General features: G+C 32.7%; 1 protein-coding gene across 1 annotated transcript in view; it reads right to left on the reverse strand.

Annotated features, from left to right (window-relative positions):
* Positions 1–11223: 11223 nt before the first annotated feature.
* Positions 11224–23381, reverse strand: part of CHIC2 (cysteine rich hydrophobic domain 2) — a 62165-nt gene continuing 50007 nt past the window's right edge. The window contains exons 4-6 of the mRNA XM_004419068.3: positions 16602–16658; positions 16376–16435; positions 11224–12663 (exon numbers count right to left, since the gene is read on the reverse strand). Coding sequence (XP_004419125.1) covers positions 12613–12663; positions 16376–16435; positions 16602–16658 — 168 coding nt within the window. The 3' untranslated portion in view covers positions 11224–12612. The remainder of the gene's footprint in view (positions 12664–16375; positions 16436–16601; positions 16659–23381) is intronic.

The following is a 23381-nucleotide window of genomic DNA, read 5'->3' on the forward strand; positions in this document are numbered from 1 at the left end:
TAAAATTCAAATTCTGAACTCAAAATGTTATTCCAAGGCAGGACTACTAATGACTTTCTATCTCTGGCCAACACTTTGAATTCTTTAAAAACAAAAATTGTTTTTCTTTTATGCCTCCTGTTTTAAGCTTAAATTATCTCAAGTGATTTTAAACATCAACCCAAAACATACTTTGAACAAATTTTAACATATTATGTAAGTATCTTGGTTTCAACATTGCCAGCTCCTGTACTCCATTTCATCTTCCTATTTAATTAAAAACATTCTTCAGTTGATTTTGAATGATTTAATGAATTTCATTTGTGATCTTGATACAAACTCATCCCAAGAATGCAATTTTGATAAGTAAATCAGAGTAGTTCAATGGGGAAACAAAGGAGATAACCAAGAAATTGTTTATGTTTACCCATTCACGTTTGAAAATCTGGCATTCAAGAATCATAGCACATTGGAAGCATAGTTATAGGGACTCCAAACTGTTGGAAGAAGACAGTGTAAGAGAGACAACTGTCAGAGTTCATTCATCCTGCACATCAAAAGGCTATATTCTTCACTGATGGCTGCTTCTTCAAGAAGAGAACTTCAAACTATGTAAGTTTCTGAGAGTGCTCCAGGCATTCCATAAAAGAAAAAGCACGTTCATAAAAGTATTAAAAACTCCTGTGATTTTTAAAGTATATTCTACAGTTTTCTTTTATCAAAAATATATCTGAAGCTGCTAATTTTTTTGAAGCTGCTAAATTTTCAAACTGCACAAGAATAAGTTCTTAAATGAGAGATTCTGGTCAAAAGGCTTTCAGTCAATAAAACAACAATTTTAGATGTTGTAAGTTTCTGCAGTTGAATAATTAACACATCTTCAATTCATAGGATACACAATTTTACTCCCAGAAAATATCTTCTTCAATCATGGCCTAAAGACATAATGTCATTATTACTGATGCCAATAATTAAAAATAGGGCCTTTCCTGTCATTTCTCAGGCACCTGCTTGTCAATTACCCTCAACTGGCAGCCTGCTGGACAGCCAGCTCCCTTGACCATAGAGTTCTTAGTTCCAACATTTCAATTCACTAGTCAGCCACTATTTCCCCCACAACTCTTTCAAACTTCTTGTAACTTCACAGACCTTCCCAAAGTATAACATGTTTGAAAGAATGGCAAACTGGAGTTGAATAATTCTATCCTAAACTCTAGTGAATGTTGATCATCAAATATTACATTTTTATATTGTCATTATCTAGACGGTTGATTTCTATCCATGTTGATGCAGAATTACAATGGCAAGTTTGTGGTTTACTACATAGCTGAGCAATGATGTTTACAGTAACTTTCATTATCCCAAAGCATTTATGACATAAGAGAACAAACACTACATGGAGTTTATGTGCATAGATCTATATAGATAACGTAAAGTAGGGTTCACTGAAATTAATGTTGCTACATATCACTGTTAGCTTACACTTTAAAATAAAACGGTAAATTAATGGTAAGGAAACAGGATACAGTTAGCATCACATCATCGTTTGCTTGGAAAATGCAGTGAGAACACACACACACAAATCAGTATTTGTAGACCTGCTTTTGTAATTCAAAATGTTAATGAAATGTAAATTTTTTCAGTACAAAATTCATGAATGTTCATCTCTAGGCTGCATTGTGTTTGGCCTTGTTGGAGTCCTTTTTAAATTTTATTAGTACCAAAAGTCCCTATTGTCCATTTCTCTTCCATCTCACCACCACCAAAGAAAACACATTTGACAATCACAATTGGAATGGTGGCAGTAAAACATAAAATAATTTTAACTTAGAAAACAACACACCCCTTGTATTTTTTGCAACGAAATCAAGTTTTTGGGTTCCAAGCTATTTATCATGAAGAGAATGTGTTTAATCTGATGTGAAGTTGGCTACAGAGCAGTCTAGTCAGGCTGTAGAATGTTTAACTCGAGGTCTGGTAGGCTGCCAGCCATTCTAAATGTTTTCACATGGACTAGCAATAAATAATTAAATGTCTAAGTCACAGTTCTCAGGTTAGGCAGTAGACAGAGCTAAAATGTCATCACTTAACGGAGATAAGCAATTTTGGGTTTTGCGGTTCAACAATTTGCCTTTAGGTGCTCTAGACATAGGTGACACTCTTCAATTACAGAGAATCAACTTTGGTAATACTTTCTGGATTTCAAATGATCACTTTTAGAACTTTTTTTCTAATCCCTAAGTTTGCAAAAAGGGAGATTCTATTCATAGTATTTATTGCAGGAAAGACCTCATATTTGTGAACTAGAGGTCATATGCCTGGGGTTTTAGTCCTGGCACTGTCACTAACAATCTATGAGACAAGTGACAAACTCCCTAGGTCATTATAAGGTTAGAATGGAAAGGGAAGATATCTTATCATAATTGAGAAAATTTTTCAAAATATACATGCTCTCCTCCCCACTCCTCCCAATTCTAATGAGGGAGGGTACAGCCACATGTATTTGAAAAAACAATAATAAAAAACTTCCCAGTTGATTCTAACACACATCCCCACTGGACACCTCTGGGGTTTCTTCCAGCTCTGAGATTCCACCTTTTTTAAAATGGATGTGGGCTATGGCTAAAGAGCAAGACCCAGTGCTGACAGAATTGGAAAAGATTGTGCTTTCCTACACACATACTTTCTTCAAAGCTCTCATTCCTAGTGCAGCCTAATTGTTGACGGTTCTGGCAGTATTTAAAAACATGCCATGCATTTACAAATGACCTAATACAACTTTGCTCTAAGCAGTATATAGAAGAAATATTGGTCAGAAAATCAGGGCAGAGTGGTTGATTTCTCACACTTTTACAAATTATCTTCCAGCAGGAAGTAGCATGATACAAACAGAAGACTATGAAGAGCCTGCTTTTCAGAGTTCATAAATCTTAGAATACTTCTGGTAAATTTTACCTATCATTGAAAAATAATTTCATGAGAATTTTTGTTACATGTTTGATACTCAGAGTAAAACTATACTGCTTATATTTTATGTATACCAACAGAACAGATTTCCCTACCTCTTCAGGTCAGGCTTTCCAAGCATAAGAATTTTAAACTTTAGAGTAATTTAAAAGTCAGTTTCAATAGACTAATTCTAATTTGAAAAAAAAATAAAGCTCTCAATATGTAGTATAAAAATATTTGTTTCTCACTACCTTTCATCTATAATTAATTCTTAGCTATTTTACTCATTCTTATAATTCTTAACTTTAGGATTATATCATGGAAGAATGGTATCATTAATAGAGAAACCATTGACAAATATAGCCAGAAATACCAGTTGAAAATATAAATTCATCCCTATATTTTTCAATTCTAGTCTCTAAGCTGTAGTTAATTTTAAAAGCTTTAAAAATATTACAGGAAAAAAAAAAAACTGCTCAGAAGTACATGTAAACCAAGATTTGGGGATATAAGACAAAAATTGTTACATTTAGCCTGGAAACTGGGATTTTACCCATGAAGCACAGAAGTTGACAAGCATCTTTTGGGAAAAAATATCTACTGAAAAGATACTATAAATATAAGAATTAAGGATTTCCTTTTCAGATGTTTTTATAAATTTCATATTTGCCACTGGTAGAATGCCTCTGCAATTTAAGCTTCTTACCCAGATCATTCAACACTGAAGGACTGATAATTTAGACTTTTATTTTGCTGGGGTAATTAATAAACTGTTTTGACAGAAACAGTCATTTTTCATCTCTAAATAATGCAGGCTTGTTCTTTTAACACTTAAGATGCTTCCCCTGTGATCAATTTTTAATTTCCTCAGACTTGTGTAGCAATTTTTCTTCATATTTTCTATATTATTTTTGACATTTCTAATTTAAGATGTCTAGAATTTCAAGTTATATCAGTGCAGTTTTGTGTTCTGATTAATAAACAAAACATCAAGCTGTTTGAACAATGTAAACCACTAAAATGGTACGATTGCTCCACAAAGGGAATCCTTGGCACCTTCAGGTACTGCAACCTAAGCAAATCACCTCATTGGTTCAAGACATGTCTAGTTGGATTCTCCTTCCACTCACAGAATATTTTATAGTAAGAAGAGAGTCTTTGGAATTTAGAGTATGACACAAAGTAAGAAACCTATAACTAAAACTTTCAATTTAATCTAGTTAACATCCTTCTCATCTAGAGACATACCAACAACAGCATTTGAATATGCTAGTCCTTACAACCAAAAGAACTGGTTCACTCATAGGGCTTCCTTTAAAGGAAGTCATAAGGCACAGAAAGTCTAGCCTCAGTCACGCTCTAAGAAGGACTCAAAAAGAGATTTAGGAGTGAGAGAGAACCATCTCTTTTCCACCTCAGAAATGGCCCTATATTAGTCAATGAGGTAATCTATGGTATGCTGGGCTCCAAAAAAGTGGGTGGTCTTTGCAGAGGGAGGTGCTCACACACTCTACCTCTGGCTGGAGCCAGTTCCTGCAGCTGGACCGAAGGCAGCCCATGGACTACACTCGGCACATTTCTTCATTTCTCACTTGAGTGCCCTTCTTTAGTTCCCTTTCAACTGCCCACTTTATATCAGCTTCATTACACCACCGCTCCATTTGTAATGTAAATTGGGAAACTCGGGGAAGTTTTTCTTTTGGCCTTGTCTGCGGAAGAATACGGAGAGGTATTCAAAACGTATTAACACAAATCAATGGCACCAATAAAAGCAAAATCTCCTTAGCAACATAATCTTGATTGCAAAAGGAGAACTGAGAGCATTTAGCAGAACAGTGGCCCACATGGAATACGCATTTGTCTGGAAGAATCCAGCACAAAGCCTAAAAGGGAGATTTTGAAAAAATCCAAAATTAACTCACAGGGAACAGTTACTCTTTTTTTCAAAAGTACACAATTGGCTACATTAAATCTATCGTGTGCTTTTGGCTCAGCAACATTGTATCACACCGCTTTGCAAACTGAAATTACAACACCCTGCATGCTTCACATGAGTTACAGGGTGTTTTTTGTTTGTTTTGTTTTTTGAGGTTTTTTTTTTTTCCTTCGTTGATTTCTTTAGTAAAGCAAACAAAAAAGTCTCAAGAAATATTCATCTCACACACAATGCAAAGAGAATTGAATGGCTATCTAACAATATCTAAGACTGTAGGTACAAAAGGTTGGGCTATCTTTTAGGCTTTCTGTGATGGATTTTTAAGACAATAATAGTAATAGCAGTAATAGCATTTTTGCTTAGGTTTCCATTTGTGAAAAAGAAAACTTAATATACTTCTGAGAACTCGCACATTTTTCTTTTCAGGATAAAAGAAAGTAAATGAAAGACTAGTAATTCAGAAAATAAGGAATCAATTCTTTTAAAACTACAATATTGAGATGATTCAAGGAAACATAGAAATAATCCACAAACACAAAATTTCCCTTAGTTTTTACATGTTTCAAATAGAATCAATTGTCAGTCTGTATTTTAACTGTAACAATCCAGGTGATGGATGTAAAAGCATCTTTACTGCCCACTGCAAAGACATGTCTTAGTGAATTGTTATAATTACTTTATCTTACAACTGTGTGTGTGTATATGCACATGCATATATTTTTTTCCATGTATATGAAAATATTTTTTAAAGGTTTGCACTAGAATTTGGGTCAATTAAAATGAAAAAATAAAAGTTTGTATGACAAATAGTAACTTGATACAATGCAACAGATCAACTTCAGTTAAATATTGCTAAATATGTGTATTTACAGAAGTAGTGATTAGATTTATTTCTGCCTCCTCTTGAAAACTTAAAAACCAATGCTAAACCTAAATAGGATAATCAAGAATCCTATTTAAAAGCTGTATTGGCTTTTAAAATTTAGGGACAACTTAAACAAGATCTTTGGAGAAGTTGTATTTTTTTCTTATTCTTTTTTCCAACTATAATGCAAGTTCACGAACACATAAAACTATAGGTTTACTGCACATAGTTCCTAAACTCATAATCATAATGTCAATTATTTTATTCCGAGATATTTGTACAGGTCATGTCTACAGAAGAAATATGTGTGTGCATATTCATTCACATGGTGATTTCAACAGACATTAGTTTGGTCAATTTCTTTTAAAGTGATTTGATCACTAAGTTCCAGACTCCAATTTTCAACTTCACCTAATTGAATTAAAATTTAATATATTATAGTCTTTAAAGACCAAATGCTGTGAACTAGCCCATATTTTAGTTTTGAGCATGGAATCATGTGTTGAAGTCACATGTTACAACAGACTCACTTAAAAACAACAAAAAATCAACTAGCCAAAGCAAGCAAGCAAAGAACAAGTCAAAAAAATCCCCTTGTTCAAATCAGGTCTCCAACTGTTTACTAGAAAAACCTTGTCAATGAAGATTTAATTTTACAAGACTAAATACACTACAACCAACATGGGACCAAAAACTAAGCAACCTTAAATATAACCCATCTATATCTTTCTTCACAATTATGGAGAATATGAAGGCCAACAAATTTTTATCTAACCAAAAAAAAAAAAAATCTCATTTTAACAAAAACAGATCATGTTTGTTCGACAATGGCTTTACTTTCTTAATAATGAAAGAAAAATATAAGACATACCTTTAAAATTCAACTGAATATTTTACCAAAGTTATTTTCATTTTTAAAATGTCACTAGACTACCTGAATGTAACTAAAATTACCTGAAAACATAATAGGGACCCTGATCTTGGGTCTGCATAATTGCGGTGTCACCCATCAGAAGTTTCTGATGAGTTATTTTATTTGAAAACTATTCCATGCTCATTAAGGACATAGGAACAAATTCCTAAAATCCTTTTTTTTAATTGTTTGTCACACAAATTATAAAAGATAAATAGAAGAATACTTATTCAAAGGATAGCAGAGGAAAACTCTATCTAGAACAATATTTTTTTTAAATAATTTCCATTGTAATACATAAAGAATGCATAAAAGGAAGCATAAAGCTGTATGCAGTTCCTGCCCATTGTATAACTTTCCCCCTTGTAAAACAAAGTGTAGGCTAACAATGCAGTTATTTCTCTCAGCTAGCAGATTTTAGCATATTGCTTTCCAATCATGTCTACCTTGCTTCCACTGCCAGTTTCACAATGCTTAACTTTTCCGAGGGGACAAAATGTCATTAGCTCCAAAAAGAAATACAGACTTTATTTATTTTATTTATTTATTTATTTAGGAAGATCAGCCCTGAGCTAACATCCATGCCAATGCTCCTCTTTTTGCTGAGGAAGACCGGCCCTGAGCTAACATCTATTGCCAATCCTCCTCCTTTTTTTTTCTCCTTTTCTCCCCAAAGCCCCAATAGATAGTTGTACGTCATAGCTGCACATCCCTCTAGTTGCTGTATGTGGGACGCTGCCTCAGCATGGCCGGACAAGCGGTACGTTGGTGTGCGCTCGGATCCGAACCTGGGCCGCCAGTAGCAGAGCACGTGCACCCAACCACTAAGCCATGGGGCAGGCCCCAGAAATAGAGACTTTAAAAGGGCTTTGATAACTTCAGTTAAAACAAATTTCTTTTTATGAAGACTTCATGGCAATGCAATGAGATTGTTGTAATTACCTAATTAAATAAGCTGCTACTAGAAGAGAAAGAAGAGAAGGAAGTGGTCTTTTATTTAGTACAAAAAGTTTCTTGAGGGAATAGGATACTCTTTCCTTCTAGAACATTTTAAATGCATATAGTATTTGTCAAGAAAGAATTGGAACCAGTTTTACTAAATTAAGAACTAGTAGGAGAGATAATAGGAGAGAAAAATCTGCAGTTTGAGGGTACATTATGGTCCAATAAAGAAGAGTAGCCAAAACACTGATCTGTTATTTCTCTTGGAGGCTGGCTGACATTATGTTTCTTTAAAAAAAAAAAAAAAAAAAAAAAGGCAGATAGCTTATCTGCCAAAATTAAGAATGTCTGGTGTGGTTAGTTCATTGAACTATTTCCGAGATAAAGAGCTAGGAAAGCAATATATTACCTATTTTTCATAAGAGAAAAAAAGCAGTCAACTCTCAAATTCAAAGCACCATGTTTACGAAGTAGAGGAAATGTTAAAAAAAAAAAAACAAAAAGGCATGATTTAGCTTAAGTATCCAAGATGTAACTATATTTTAAAAGGTCTTATTGGAAAGAAATTTTTCTCAAGTATTCTATTTAATGTTTACCTGACTTTTAACATGCAAAGCATTACCATAAGTACATACAGGGAGTACTCTAATATTAAATGCAAAATTTGATAATAACACAAGTTTCTGCTGACATTGTAAATAAGTCAAAAAGCTACTCAATCATTACTATTCAACATCTAGCTACTTACTTTCATAGAGGAGTTAATAAATAAGAGCAAAATAAATGATTAAAAAATATGAGGTAGTCATAGTATCTTCCTTTTGTGGAAATGAAAATAAAAACAGGCCAAAAAACGTGATGATCTTGCAGAGTATCAGAAATGAATTCAAAATCAGGATCAGCATTCTAAATTTCTGTTTTCAGTATTCTCTATTAAGGCTACGAAACAATCTCTGTTGTTTCAATTTACCATGGGCGGGGGCTGGGAGGGTGGGGAGAACACCCCCACACTGCACTGACTACAGAAACAAACGTACAGAACTATGACTAACAATATAAACAATATTTAGGCTTCTCTTACAATACTATCTAAAAAACTTTATAAATGTACAGAACAAGATAACTCAAGATTTAAAGGCAATTTCCTTCAAATCTCAACATATATAAAAGGTATATTCGTAAAAATAAAGTTGGCTATTATATCTATGGAAAATTGAGAGTTACTTTATTTCATTTTTAAAAGAGTATTTAAACACAAACTATTACGGGATAATTAACAGTTTGGTTTAGGACTGGCCTTGAGCCTATTCTTTCTGCCCTAACACTAGATATAAATCAGGTCTCTTCAGAAATGGTGGTTTGAGAAGCCTCAGATGCAACCATCCTATTACTCCCTCCTTGGAAAGTCTGGACTGATAGGGTCTGTTGAAAAGGAAAATATCAATTGTACCACTGTACCAGTTGGAAATTTAAGTTAAGCAACTCCCTCTTAAAAAAGCAAATACCACCTTAGCAGAATTGAGAGTCAGTCATTCACCCCTTAATGTGACTAACTCACTTTAACTGGCCTTCTAAACACCTAACCAAGAATGCAAAGGAATAACATTGTTACTGGGAGCTTTGGAGAAGATAGAAAGGCAATTCTGAAATACGTCCACGCCTGGGTGAAGACTCTGGAAACCAAGAGGGCAGCAAAAGGATCCACAGTCCTTCTTCTGTAGGATAGGAAAAGGAAAGAGGAGTCCAGGACTAGATGTTGGAATTCAGTCAAAGACAGTTTTAAACACATTGCACTTTTGATTTAGTACTACTAACCAACAGTTGAGCCAAAGCAAATATTAACAGTGAAAAATCAGGCATGCAGCTACAGGTTTTAATTGTGAAGCAGAATACCATAAAAGTTGAAACAGTCTATGTACATAATGTCATACAAAACTAGCGTAGTTGGAACTCATGCAACTGTGGGTCCAACTATACATGTTACTATTCAGTATCATTCTTTTATAACCAAAGATTAATACAGAATGTTGTCAGTTTCATATGGTTGGCCTGTGTCTACTAATATAAAGAAGCAATCAGAAGCGCTCTACAAATAACACTGAAAACACAACCATGGAGAAAGTTGTGGTTCTTCCTGGTTTAAAATTATTCAATTACAAAACTAGTCTTTCTAGTAAGAAAAAGAAATCATTGTTTACTATTATTCAAGGTTTGAACACTTCTTGATTTTAGGCCAAAATTATGTTTGTATTTTAAATGACTGAAACCTAGTCATCAAAGAGGTTTAATAAAGCATCTGATGACCATTTTACATAAGTAAAGTGACCCACTTGCGAGAGAGAGGCAATATCTACCTTAGAAGCTAAATGTGTTACTCCAGTTCTACTACAGTTATTAGGTTTTGGAGTATATATTTTAACCTAGATACACAAAAGTCATGTATTAAAATATAATAGGGTTTGCAAAATACATTATTTGATAAAAGAATGTTTCTACACAGGAATAGTGGACTGATTGTAAAATGCCAGTAATGTATAAACAAAGATCATAAATTATTCACTTAACCTATATAAAAATCTATACATTAGATTTTCTGCCAATTGTATCTTTTCTTGGACAGTTTTAAAAGTACCTATGGTTCATGTCTCACAAACTTTAAGTCATAAAACAGGAACTGAAGAAATATTTCCTTTGCACTAATGTTCACATCGCATCTCCGACATTTCCAATTCCTAGTAACATGGGCACTTAGATCCATGATTCATGAAAGTAAAAGCCCCCAGGGGGCTTATACTGGGGGCTACTAATGAAAACCCAAGACTGGAAATCTAATCACTCTAGGCATAACTGGCTTATGGTAATGCCACATATTAAGCATTCACAGTTCTTTTCTATATATACATTAGAAATACAAGAGTGCGCATTTCAGGGAATCCTAAAGCAACTGACACATTTCTCAAAATTAGAAAAGCTTTTAAAAATTCTATACTTAATATTATCAACTATGAAAATTATCTTACTGTTAAAATATGGGAATAAAATAATTTTAAAATTATAATTTACAGAAGACTAATAACAAGAGGAAAAATTATTATGTCTAAATAGGTACAGTTCTTCCTATAAAGCTGATCAATACAGTGCTCTATAAACTTACAAAATTTTAGATATGGAACACTGTGTTGCATAGTCTACACAGTTATCACACTTTTCTGCTCTTTCTGAATCCTGAGGCAGATTTAGCATTCTCCATAAAATAATTTTTCACATTGAAACCACAGAGAAATTCTAGAGTTTTTGAATAACATTACCTTTTAATTGTACTACTTCATAGGGGTCAGACACACCCTAGTTACAAGGTAAATAAAGTGAGAAGTATTTGAATTTTTTGTACTTTGAGCTCCTCATAGGAAAAGTGTTTTATAAATTCAAGTTGGTAAGTGTTTTTGGAGGGCAATGGAAACAAATAATTCTCAGACCAAAAAAAAAAAAAAAAAAAAATCCTAAAGACACTTCCTAATGTCCAATATAGGATATATGATATAAGATACTGGCATTCAACTATTCAAATTTATATAGAATTACAGTACTTTGGAGAAGTACAAAGAAATACTTTTTAAAAAATACAGGTATATAAATTAATGAAACTGGTATTTAAAAGATTTAATACAAGGAAAAAAAGGTATTATATAGTGGTACCAATTCTTAATACAAATTATTAAGCATAGTTCATATAATTTCAAAAGTTATTCACATTATTGCTCGATACCACAGTTGTATGGAACAAGTTCTTGACACACATTAAAACTTGTATAATTTCAGGTTTATAAAAACAAAAATTTACACATAGGCCATTCAGAAATTTAGAAAGTTTTAAAATGCATGGAGATATGTACAACCAAAAGGAGAAAAAAGAAATGTATGCTTGTATACATTTAAAAGAAATAAGCTGATCAGATTCGAACTTATATGTCAAACTCTCAATCAAAAAAGTATACATAACTGAACTGAAAGAAAACTAGTGGATAAAAACAGTACTAAATATGTCCTCCAATTCTTAGTAATGATCTGTTCTAAATATCAATGGGGGTATTAAACACCTGCTTACTTTTAATTCTAGGACTTTTGCTTTCTTTCAAAAACTTTTCAGAAACATATATCCATTTTACAATTGTGTTACATTGGGAGAAATATTTTCCTTAGAAATTTTCAAAAGGAATATTTCCATACTTTTGTATATAAGATTTGATAAACAATAAAAAATAACCCAAGTAAGGCCATTATTAACATCATCTTGATCAAAAATATACACAGATTGTAATGCTACTATATTTTGTGATCCTGAGCTCTAGTAACCATTAGATGCATGCATATCATTCATCAATTTGTCTATTCTAATAAAAATAATTTAATCCTGCCTTACTACCTTTGAAGACAGGAAGACTTTCAAAACTTTTTGATAGGTCTTCATAATGTTACAGATATTTCTGCTGTAAAAAGAGCATTAGGAATTGTATGAGAAAGGATATGTTAGGTTCCAAAAAGCTATTAAAGAAAACTTACTATTTTAAAATAATGACTACGTTAAATTTTAAAAGGAAGAAGAATAATACAAAGAGTGTGCTTCCTAGAATAGATAACAAGAGCCTTACAAAGGTGTTTTTCTATATTAAGGAATTAATAAATAAAGGATTGTGTGTACCTTGGTGATAAAATAAAAAAGGCTGGCCACTTTTTATGCTAAGTTCAAATGTATTTTTTTGATAATACAAAAAAGTAATCCTTGAAAATCAGAATACATAACAGAAAAGAGCACAATAACTTAAGTATTAAACATCTGTATGAAATAACTGTTGCAAAGTTTGACAAAAATGCACACTTAGAACATGCGGTTACTAAAAAAAAAAAACAACAGAAAAAAACACCACACGATTCTGTAGAACCAATGTTATGTCACCACCAGGAGAGCACCAAGCAAGGCACCATTGGAAAGACAACATACTTGGAAAGTCTCTATAAATAAAGTAAATGCTAATCTGGTCGAAAAATCGGTGTCTTTGGTAAAAATTCTATGAGGATGACCTGTAGAAGGAGAAAAAAAAAGTTTTAAAAAGATTTAAATAGATTTTTACCTTAAAAAAATTTCACTTATATTCCATCACTTAAAACAATTTTGATAGTGCCTCTGACACACAGGAGAATGCATGCATGAATGAATGAGAAAATGGGGCTAGTATTTCCTGGGAACTAACTATATACCAAGTGTTTCATACTATATAGATCTATTTAATCACAACAACTTTTCTATGAGGCAAGTATTATCATCCTCTTTTTACAGATGAGGAAACTGATGATCTGAGAAGTGTAACACCACAGATTATGGAGTCAGTATTTGAGCAAAGGTCTGTCGTCTTATCTCCAAAGCCTTGCCCTTTCTACTGCACTATGTGGCTGCAGCTTACCCACTAGTTATGTCTTCAGGCTTTCTCCCTTTTATCTAACTCAATTCCATGGGTCTTTAGGTTCTAGAATTGCTCTCATTTTACTACACCAGGATATGTGATCTCTAGATAAACAGTACTGGCCCTTTATTTCGTAATTTTTTAAAAGCCCTTTTCTTCTTAGCTTAGCAAAATTAAAGGTTAAAATTTGTTCCAAAGGACTTTTTACTAGGAAAACCAACAAAAACAAAACATAGTAACACAGAAAGATGCAAGTTGACCAGAGCTCATTTTTATTCCAAACTTAAAATGCCTTAAATTACAATCAATTCTTTCCCTTGTTCCAACTCTGTATGGAATAGATGCTAAACAAATAATTATTTGATTTTTAACAGTTTCCAAGTTTGGTGAACTCATTCTTTTTCAGAAACTGTATCTTGATATGACTTCTAGGTTTGGACACTCTATCTGGACCAGAAACCTTCATTTTCACTCTTTAGTTCTCCTGGCTTTTGATCTGCCTCAATAAAGAAGGTACTTCTATATGTGGCTCAAAAATATTCCTCTCCTAGATTAGTTATCTTGCACTAAGCCTTAGGTGTCACCTTTGCCACTCTCTTGACCTGTTTTTTGCCTATAAAATGTTCACTAGCTCCCTGTCTAGCTCCTTTATTTGAGGTAGATTCCCTCTTTCTCAGTTTCCTCAGCTGCAGAATAAAGGGATTGGACTAGATAACAAGATTCTTTGCAGTTCTAAAATTTGATGATTAAATGTTTAAACTACTTATGAGTCAACATTCAATAAATACTTTTATATGTCAAACATGTCCTCAATCAAGCAACCTTTACAATTTCAGTCCTTGGGTATAGACATTATATTTTACGGTGTATACTACATAATGCAAAATAAAGGCTATCTTTGACCATATTTGAATTATTATTAATTTTTAAAGACTATATCATATAAACTCTTTTCCTTCAGAAGCCACACACAGAAACTGGTCACTTGTCTCATTTCTTCTAAATCATACTGCTCTACTACATCTGATAAAAGCAAAATTGGTATCAAGTTGGTATTTTTTCTAGATTGTCTTCAATATTCAAAATATAGTCAAGGAGGATTATTTTCCTTTAACTAACAAAGGAAATTTCTATAAGTTAAAAAAAATCTGAGGTCAAAAAGAAAGAACATGGTAAAAAGACCCCAATTCATTAGATAAGGAAGTACTCTCTTCATACTATATCATTTGCTATCTTAACTTTTTAAAATTATTTTTTAGGGAGTTTTTGAAATTATGTTATTCCCCCATTCAACTATCACAAACACACACACTCTGAGAAAATTTAGGAAAAATACATTTTTTAGCAATATATATATTTATATATATTATAGTTTAACAATATATATGATAGATATATATTTTTTAGTACTCTTCTGGATATCTTCTATGACGGTGTGAAAAACAATCTAATGGTTTTGGTACACATGTTTAAAAATTCATAATAGGGGCTGGCCTGGTGGCACAAGCAGTTAAGTGCGTGCGCTCGGCTGTGGCGGCCCGGGGTTCGCCAGTTCGGATCCCAGGCGCGCACCAACGCACTGCTTGGCAAGGCATGCTGTGGCAGCGTCCCATATAAAGTGGAGGAAGATGGGCACGGATGTCAGCCCAGGGCCAGTCTTCCTCAGCAAAAAAAAAGAAGAGGATTGGCAGATGTTAGCACAGGGCTGATCTCCTCACCAAAAAAAAAAAAAATTCATAATAAATTAAACTACTTTACAAACAAAGCACATAGAATGTTTTGGAAGGTTAGTAAATTAAATTATTTTATTTTTAGTTAATAAAAGAATGTCATAAAAATAAACATGAATATAACAAGTATATTTTATGAATGAATGCTATTCATATAGTTCTATCTGGAAATAATAGCATTGGGAATAACTTTTATGTTTTCCTTTCCAAGTAAATTTAGAAATGTGCAAAAATAAATAAATAAAAGCATCGGCTTTAAGCTTAGTATTTGGGTTATAAATATAGCAAATATCTTTTCACAAAATCCTTTAAATCTCCTACATATCCCTCCATCCCCCCAAAATACATAAACTCTCTTACCATCTGTGATGAAAATACAAGACTAGCATTTTCATAGGTCAATCTCAAAACAAGTTATTTGAATGTACTTTATTATCATCAAGAAGTATCAAGTGTCTTTCTCATCATCATAAATTAACATGTTTGATATAATAGATAATGATAAAATCTACATTATTTGGTTCACTGAATAGAGCTAGTCTATGAAAAAAGAGACATTTTAAAGATGTCTTTTATATTCAAGGCTAGAAATGGGATTTGACTGTATGATAATGAAAGAAAGGGAAAATGCTACAGAGAAAAATGATTTTATGATAATTTCCAACTATTTAAGCACTGTTTTAATCAATCTTTTATACACACACACACACACTCACTCACACACATATATACTATCTATGATGGCTATATTGTTTCAAAGAATAGACAAAATTTGTCAGAAATGATGTGCCAGGTACTTCACAAAGGCTATGACTTTAATTTTCAACAATTAACTGAACTTCCTTAGATCTTTTTCTTTTAATATAATAACCTTTCCATATCTAAAATAAAACACCCAAGCTCAAGGTAGAATAAATAAAAATTCATAATTTTCTATAGTAGTCTGAACTTCTGAAAAGGAGAAAAACGGTTCAAGTTAATCAAGGAGTCAGCAAATTAAATCTCATACCAAATAAGTTCTAAAATTCATTGTATACGTACGTAGACGTGCCAATTAGATAACTTTAAAAGAATAAACTCATCTCCAGCTTACTTTTAATATAATTTTTAAAAAACAATATTCTAGTAACACTTTGAAAGATTCTTTAAAGGCCACTGAGGTATGGGCAGTTAAAATCTATAAAGGCTAAATGTTTCTCAAGCTCCAACTGCTTGGCTGAAAGGTTTTCTTCCATACTTGGAAACTTGATTAGCATTATATAAAAAAGCCATATCTGACTTGCTGCGTAACCAAAGTTGTGGTTATTCTTTATACAGCATCTAAAATTTCACACTCCATCAACACATGTTCAGGCTATTTTATCTTGGCAATTAATTTATTATTTTTCAGAACACAGTGAAGCCTTGTTTTCAAGTCATTCATAACTTTATAAATCAGTCTTGCACATGAAACCATGCATCTGTGAACCGTAGAAAATCCTTGCGCTCAGGAGATTAAGCTCCTGACACCTTTGCTGATTAATAATCATGGAAAGAATAAGATCAGAAGCAAAATAAATGATCATTTAATAGAGAAACTCACAAAACAGCCCTTTAACTTACATATTCCATCATGTTATTCGTTTCACATTTCCTTTTGCTCAGTCTCCAGTGCAAGCACAGCTAGACAAGTAGGAAAGTAAAAGAAGAAAAATGAGCTCTATTTTATTGCAGCACACAGACTACCCCATTTGTCCACCTTTCATATTTTTAGTTCAACAAAAGCATCTGTTTCCATACTGTGCAATTCAGACCCCAACAGTACGAAGCTGCTCCCTGTGGTACTCACCTTGTGGTATAACCTATTGTTTTCCCATTCTAATAACTTCTCAATCGATCTTCGTGTCTGGAAGACAAATGAGAAAAAAGTTTACTCTTGACTGGTTTTAGAAAAACTTTGTTTTGCAGCTGCTTTTTGTCTGAGAAGGAGAGAGGTATAAGACGACTGAGAATAGGGTGGTCTATAACACTATCAGCGTTCTAGCACTAAATAGTCAAGTGAACAGAAACAGTACTCTATTTTAATAAAGTCATGGCTTTGTTTTTTTAGCACTGTATCTTCTTTTAACTGTTTCAAACTTACTAGCCTCTGGTTTAAAACTATCAAAGTCTAAAAAGCCAATCTTATCTACCAAATACATAAATTTAAATTCTCATTTCTCTCTAAAACATTTTTGTAATACTTAAATAGTAATAAAAGTTCCTTAATATATATTTTAAAACAAAGGTTATTTAGATATTAGTTAACAAAATGCAAATGGCATTTAGGGTAAATTCAAAAAAGAAATAATTAAAAGTTAATAAATGGAAACAATCAATTAGCTACCAAATCAAACTAATTTTCACATCACACTTAAAAATAATGTCCAAATTTAAAAGCTAGTTTATTATTCTACAGATCAAGATTTTCAGAGGTAAAACTGTATTTAAACCAACAAAAATGATAGTAAAATCAACTCATGCTACTGTTAAAGTACTCAACTGAGATACTTACATTTAAGATCACTTGATTTTTGCAATATTATACTATGCAGCATGAAATGTTTCTTGCTTGGGAGTATGAATAGAAGAGAGGATAATTCATGGTGCCAGGTGTTAGGATGAGACTAACACAGCTGCAGGTGCAAAAAGGACAGTGTTGCCACAAGAATCAACTGCAACATGGTGCAGCTGCAGCTTCCTTGCAAGGGAAGCAAAAAGCATCTAGCGCTATTAATGTGGCACAACTCTAAATAAAGTACTAATAATCAAATATGAAAATTTGCATGTCAACCAAGGATGAGCTAGGTGAGTTAGGATTAAGCTGGTTTTGAATAGTTTAATGTTACATAATAAAATGTTTAATATTTATTTAAAGTATTTACTGTAATCTAGTTACCATATTACCTTTTAGTATGTTCAACATACTAAAGACACACCACAGTCACGTAGGTGCCAATTATAATTCATAACTACCAATGAATTACCACTACTGCCTTACATTTTCCAAGCTTCTGTCATAAAAAATCAGAAAATCAATTAACTCTCTGGGTAATAAATACGCCAATGACATTTATTACATTACTTATTTTGAACAGGGTTTTTGGCAAGAATTTTAAAGAAAAAAAGTGCCCTTGTTAACAATGATCAGCAGACCTCACTTGTTTCTTTGTAAAGATAGCCTTTTAGAGGCAGCTCTCCTTTTAAATGAAAATAGGGCAGCAGTTATGGTCACACTTTTTGTTAATTTAGTTGCCAGTCAGCCCCAAATCAAAAGAAAATAAGGCTGCAGAGTGTAATTAACATTCAGTTCAGTCGTTTTGTCCCTTGTCTAGCCCCCAAGCTTTGTTAAAATTGCCATCTGAATGCTGAAGGCTGTAGGGAAATCGATTTGATTCTAATCGCACCATGAAAAGAACATGATCTAACTGCTTTCAGCCCTCCGTAAATCTGTACTAGGTCTTTAGCACAATGCAACTTCCAATTTAAAAAGCACTGAATGTCTCGTCAATGACTTTGTGAAGAAAAAAGAACAAGGAGCAGACATAAAAATTCCAATAGTTGTTTAAGCATTAAAGTTCATTTGCATCACAGCGAACCTGAAAAGGGCTGACCTCTCAAACCGCCTCTCAGGTCTATGAAGTTGTAGCCTTGACAAGCTCACATTGACAGAGCTCATTGACTCTGAAAGGCTACTCTATCAATGGTGAAAAATGGCAATAGGTTCTACTCTGAGCAGGCATCTGCCTGCCCACCCGCTGATAAACCAATGGCAAAACCGATTCAAAATCTGAATCTACCTTGTAATCTTCCTTTCTAGGACCTTTAATAGATTAAGATTACTATACAATTTGAAGTTTTACTTTCACTGATGGTTTAAAAGGGGCGGGGGTGAAAGAACTAGGGTAGGAGGAACAAGCTTTCCAAGTCTGTTGTCTTATATTAATGTATAAAAATTAAAAGCTTAATATTACGTTTGGCAAATATTCATTACTCAAAGAAAAGTATAGTTACCACCATCATCATTTCATCACAAATTTAAACCCATGCTATATTATAACAAGAATGGGTCTCATTATGAATGGATCTTAGGGTGTATATGATATATATAAACACAATCAATTTAGAAAATTAAAAATATTTACTTTAAATAAGTTAACTACCAGTATTTGAATAAAAGATAATTATATAGTATAAACCTTTATTAAATTCCAAAATATTTATGTAGGAATTCTGAATTTACTCTTTGCTTCTAATTGGGAGTTTAATGATAGGGCTTGGTGTAATAATTATATCTTACAATATTTAAAAATTCTAAAGCAAACAAACCCTGGTATGCCATATTCTCAATAAGCATCTAAATATAAAATATTTCTATAAACTTGACAGCCTGGAGTAAAAGCTGTGAATTAACACCATCTAATCTTGCTATAAGACGTCTTTCCCACTTGACAGGTGAAAAAAAAAAAGCACTTGCACGTGCAGCTTAATTAATCATTGCACTTGACATCTCAATGATTTACAGTGAGGAGCAGGTGAGAACATACAAAACCAGAAAGGAACCCTTGATCTGAGTGGAACATTTCTAGCACACTAAGGTGACAAGTATATAGATTCTAGCAGTCATTAAAAAAAAAAAAGAAAGAAAAGAAAAGAAACTGTGCCACGAATTATTTGTTAGTAACAACAAAAGCTCAAATTAAATGGAAAAAGAAAAAAGCTTTAACTACTGAGAACGTTTAATACTCTGCAATTATTTTTAGTTAACAAAATCAAAATATATTTTCAAGATTAAATACAATACCAATTTGGCAGATACTGAAAAAATATATGACACTTCAGTATTTATAAAAGCTATTTAAAAGCCTTTAAACATGAAAAGAAAGCACCTAATAATTGCAGTCATCTAGAAATAAAAGTTGAGAGTTTATGTCCACAAGGTTGTCAGATAGCCATTTCTAAGGTAAGATTCAACACTGCCAAACTCTATAATTTCTGCTGGACAAGCAAACCTAACCATACAAAAATCTGTCCTTGATTTTTAAAAGCTAATATCGATCACCAAATTCAACATAAATTAAAGAAAACTAATATGCATCAGAAAAAAAATAGTATGTATAGGGTCTGTCAACATGAAACACCAAAAAAAAAATCATCTTTCAGTATTCTAAGCCGTGGACTTCTAAAAATAAGTCACCTTAATGTTTTAAAAGAATCTGGTGCTTGTGAAAAGCACCAGATTGATAGTCATGGGAACTAAAAATCTTCCATTTAACTGAAAGAACAGGGGAAAGGGCAGTGCAGGCTTCAGTGCAAGCTTCCCTACAGTGGGTCTTAATCCTTTTCAGTGCTCACACCCTGGGGGTGAGAGGACAGGTTAGTGGTTCTTTACCAGTGAATCCTCAGTCATTCTGTATAAGATGATCAACAAGAAATCTAATTTTATCATGGATTTTTATCCTTAATCAAAAGGACCAAGACCTTCAACTCACACCATGGAAGCAGACCAAGTTTTTTATGAGAATGACATCATGCCACTAACCTGGTCTGTAAGAGGACAGCTCCAAGCATCTGGGCTCCCACCCATTCCTCTCATCACAGAGCTCACTTTAACTTTTTTCCCTACACATTTCTTCATTTCAACACCTTGCTAGTTATATTTTTCTGACTGGTGAACTAGTTCTAATATAAACATTTAGCAATGTTAAAGTAAAAAATAACAGAGATTCAAAAACATCATTTCAGTTACTAAATAGACTTATTTATTAAACTTGAGTAACAAGTAGTAGTAACAGAAGGATAGAAATTTTGGCTTCTATTTCTATTGCCTTTGGTTCCTTTTAAATTTTTGGTAGAACTGTGGAAATAAGTCAAAACATGAAAACCACAAGAGAAGTAAAATGGCCTGGATAATTCACAAAATGGCTAATTAAATAATGATTAATCAACAATTAATATTAGGTATGACATATCACTATCCACCTTCCAAAGAAGCATCTAAAGTAAGCTTACAACAGTAAAATACATATGAAACACATAGAAATAGTAAGCTACCTCAATTGAAAATTAGGGTTTCTTGAAAATTCTTGATTTATTATGAAGAAGTATTTTTGAAATTTTTTCTAAATATAATAATTTTCTAAGAAAAAAATTATTATTCTCTACAAACAAATTATGTACCACTAGATATGTCTTTCAGGGCAGTGAAGAATCATTTAGAAAATCTCCACTGTATTACTTAGTTACCACTATTACTTAACAGTATACTCATTACCAATGATTCATTTATTCACAACCAATTGTTTGAAAAGGTAGTTTTTCAAAGAAGTGGTTTTCCAGATGTTGTTAATAAAATCAATGGAAATCTCATGGATTTTAAAGTGCTTAAAGCCAAAGAAAAAATGTTAAATGTGGAAGCTGTAACAAAATTTCTCTGAATTTTTCCAAAAGAGAGAGCACTCTTATCAGTCTTTAGAACATAAAGATGCTAAGATATGCTAACAAAATGTATAAATAGAATATCTCACTAATAATTGTTTATAAAAGTTCAGCTATTTAAACTTAAAATTTATTTGAACAGGATTTATTCATAACATCACAGAAGTGAAAGTATAATTGTAAATGTTCAATTTCTTATTTAAAATAAGTTTTAATTTTAAACTCCTAAGTTTATAATGAATTAAGCTTTAATTAGAATAATGCTTTGACTACATTCATAACCTTATTTTTTTTAACTTTTAAGTATTTTTCAAATATGGACTATACTTATCTTTTGACATCTGTGCAAATTCAAATTGCAAAAATAAGCGAAACAAAACTGTTCTTAGTTATAATCATTATAAGGAAACTATATAGAAGTTTAAATAAATTATTTTAACTTCAGAGAAAATTACTTGATTCACCTGTTCGTTCTGGATTAATATAAATATTATATTGCAGTGATGTGCAGAAAATTAAATGGCATATCTCAGTATTATGACACATAAAAAATATGGATTCACCAAAAAGACAAACTAGAATATAATTCAATTTCTCAAAAGAATTTTTAAGGAAATTCCCTTCCTGGACTTAAAGGGTCCTTTTAAAAATTTTATGTGAACATTAACTTTTAAATAATCTAGATAGGGCCGGCTCCGTGGCTTAGCGGTTAAGTGCGCGCGCTCTGATGCTGGCGGCCCGGGTTCGGATCCCGGGCGCGCCCCGAGGCACCACTTCTCCGTCCAACGTGAGGCCGAGTCCCACATACAGCAACTAGAAGGATGTGAACCTATGACATACAACTATCTACTGGGGCTTTGGGGGGAAAAACTGAATAAATAAAATCTTTAAATAATCTAGATAAACTAAAGCATCGACCAAAGTATCATTAGAACAATACTTTTAGTACTGTTTGTTAAAAGTAATATTTTTAGATGAAGACAAACATTTGTGTATCAAAAATATCCTCTTAACTTAGTACTGAGCAGTGACTTACAGGTAGTAATCTTAAATAAGATAGGCTTAAATACAATTTCATCAAGAGTTTGTGACCTAGGCTAGTGGTTCTTAATGTTTTTGGGTTACTCTGACTACTTTGTGAACGATGAAAAAGGCACAAATGCACAAATATATAAAACGTTGTACACAATTTTAAGGGGGTTATCCACTAACCTCTGATAACATATCAGAAAATACTGATAGCATTTCAAAGAATTTAACTGAGTTTCATTTGACAGCAGAAAATTAGAAATATTGTTCATAAGAGAAATGAATTTCACTAAGCTAATATAATCAAAAATATTACTATCAGTGATTTTAAAAAAACTACATAATTACACGAGGAAAAACAACTGGTTAGGACCAACAGATGGGGGAAAAGTCATCTGCTCATTTATTATAATGGACAACTGGAGAAACAAAAAGGGGTAAGGAATAGTATCTGTCAATCCTCACTTTGGGTCAGACCCCATGCTAGGTGTCTTCTCTTTGTTACCTTATTTAATCTTCATAACAAACCTATGAGACAGCTTGTATTACTTTCATTTTATATATGAAAACTATGGCTTAGAGTGGTTAAGAAACTTAAAGCTACCCTAGGAAATGGTGGAGCTAAGATTTGAAACCAGGATTGTATGGCCTTCAACATCATGCTCTTTCCATTACACTACAGAGCTATAAATTTGTAAAGAATTTGTAACTTGTCAAATAACATGTCTATGACACGCAAGTATGTAAGCCACCTAACTAGGCAGTCAGCCTTGAACAACCAACTTACTCTAAAACCAATTTTTTTCCAGCTCTAATATTCTGTGGTTCTAAGGTCTGGGAAATACCCCTTCTACTCTTTTCTGCAGTCTCAATGAGATTTGTCCAAAATGCATTTGTATTTTTGTTTATAACTTGCCTTGTGCAATAAAACATGACTTGAGGTATACAGTCACGTGTCGTTTAACAACAGAGATACGTTTCGTTAGACAATTTCACTGCTGTGTGAACGTCATAGAGTGTAGTTACTCAAACCTAGATGGTATAGCCTACTACACACCTAAACTATAGGGTACTAATCTTATGGGACCACCATTGTATATGCAGTCCATCGTTGATCGAAACA

The sequence above is a fragment of the Ceratotherium simum genome, chromosome 8, assembly GCF_057802395.1.
Source record: "Ceratotherium simum simum isolate JZ-2026a chromosome 8, ASM5780239v1, whole genome shotgun sequence".
NCBI lineage: Eukaryota > Metazoa > Chordata > Mammalia > Perissodactyla > Rhinocerotidae > Ceratotherium > Ceratotherium simum.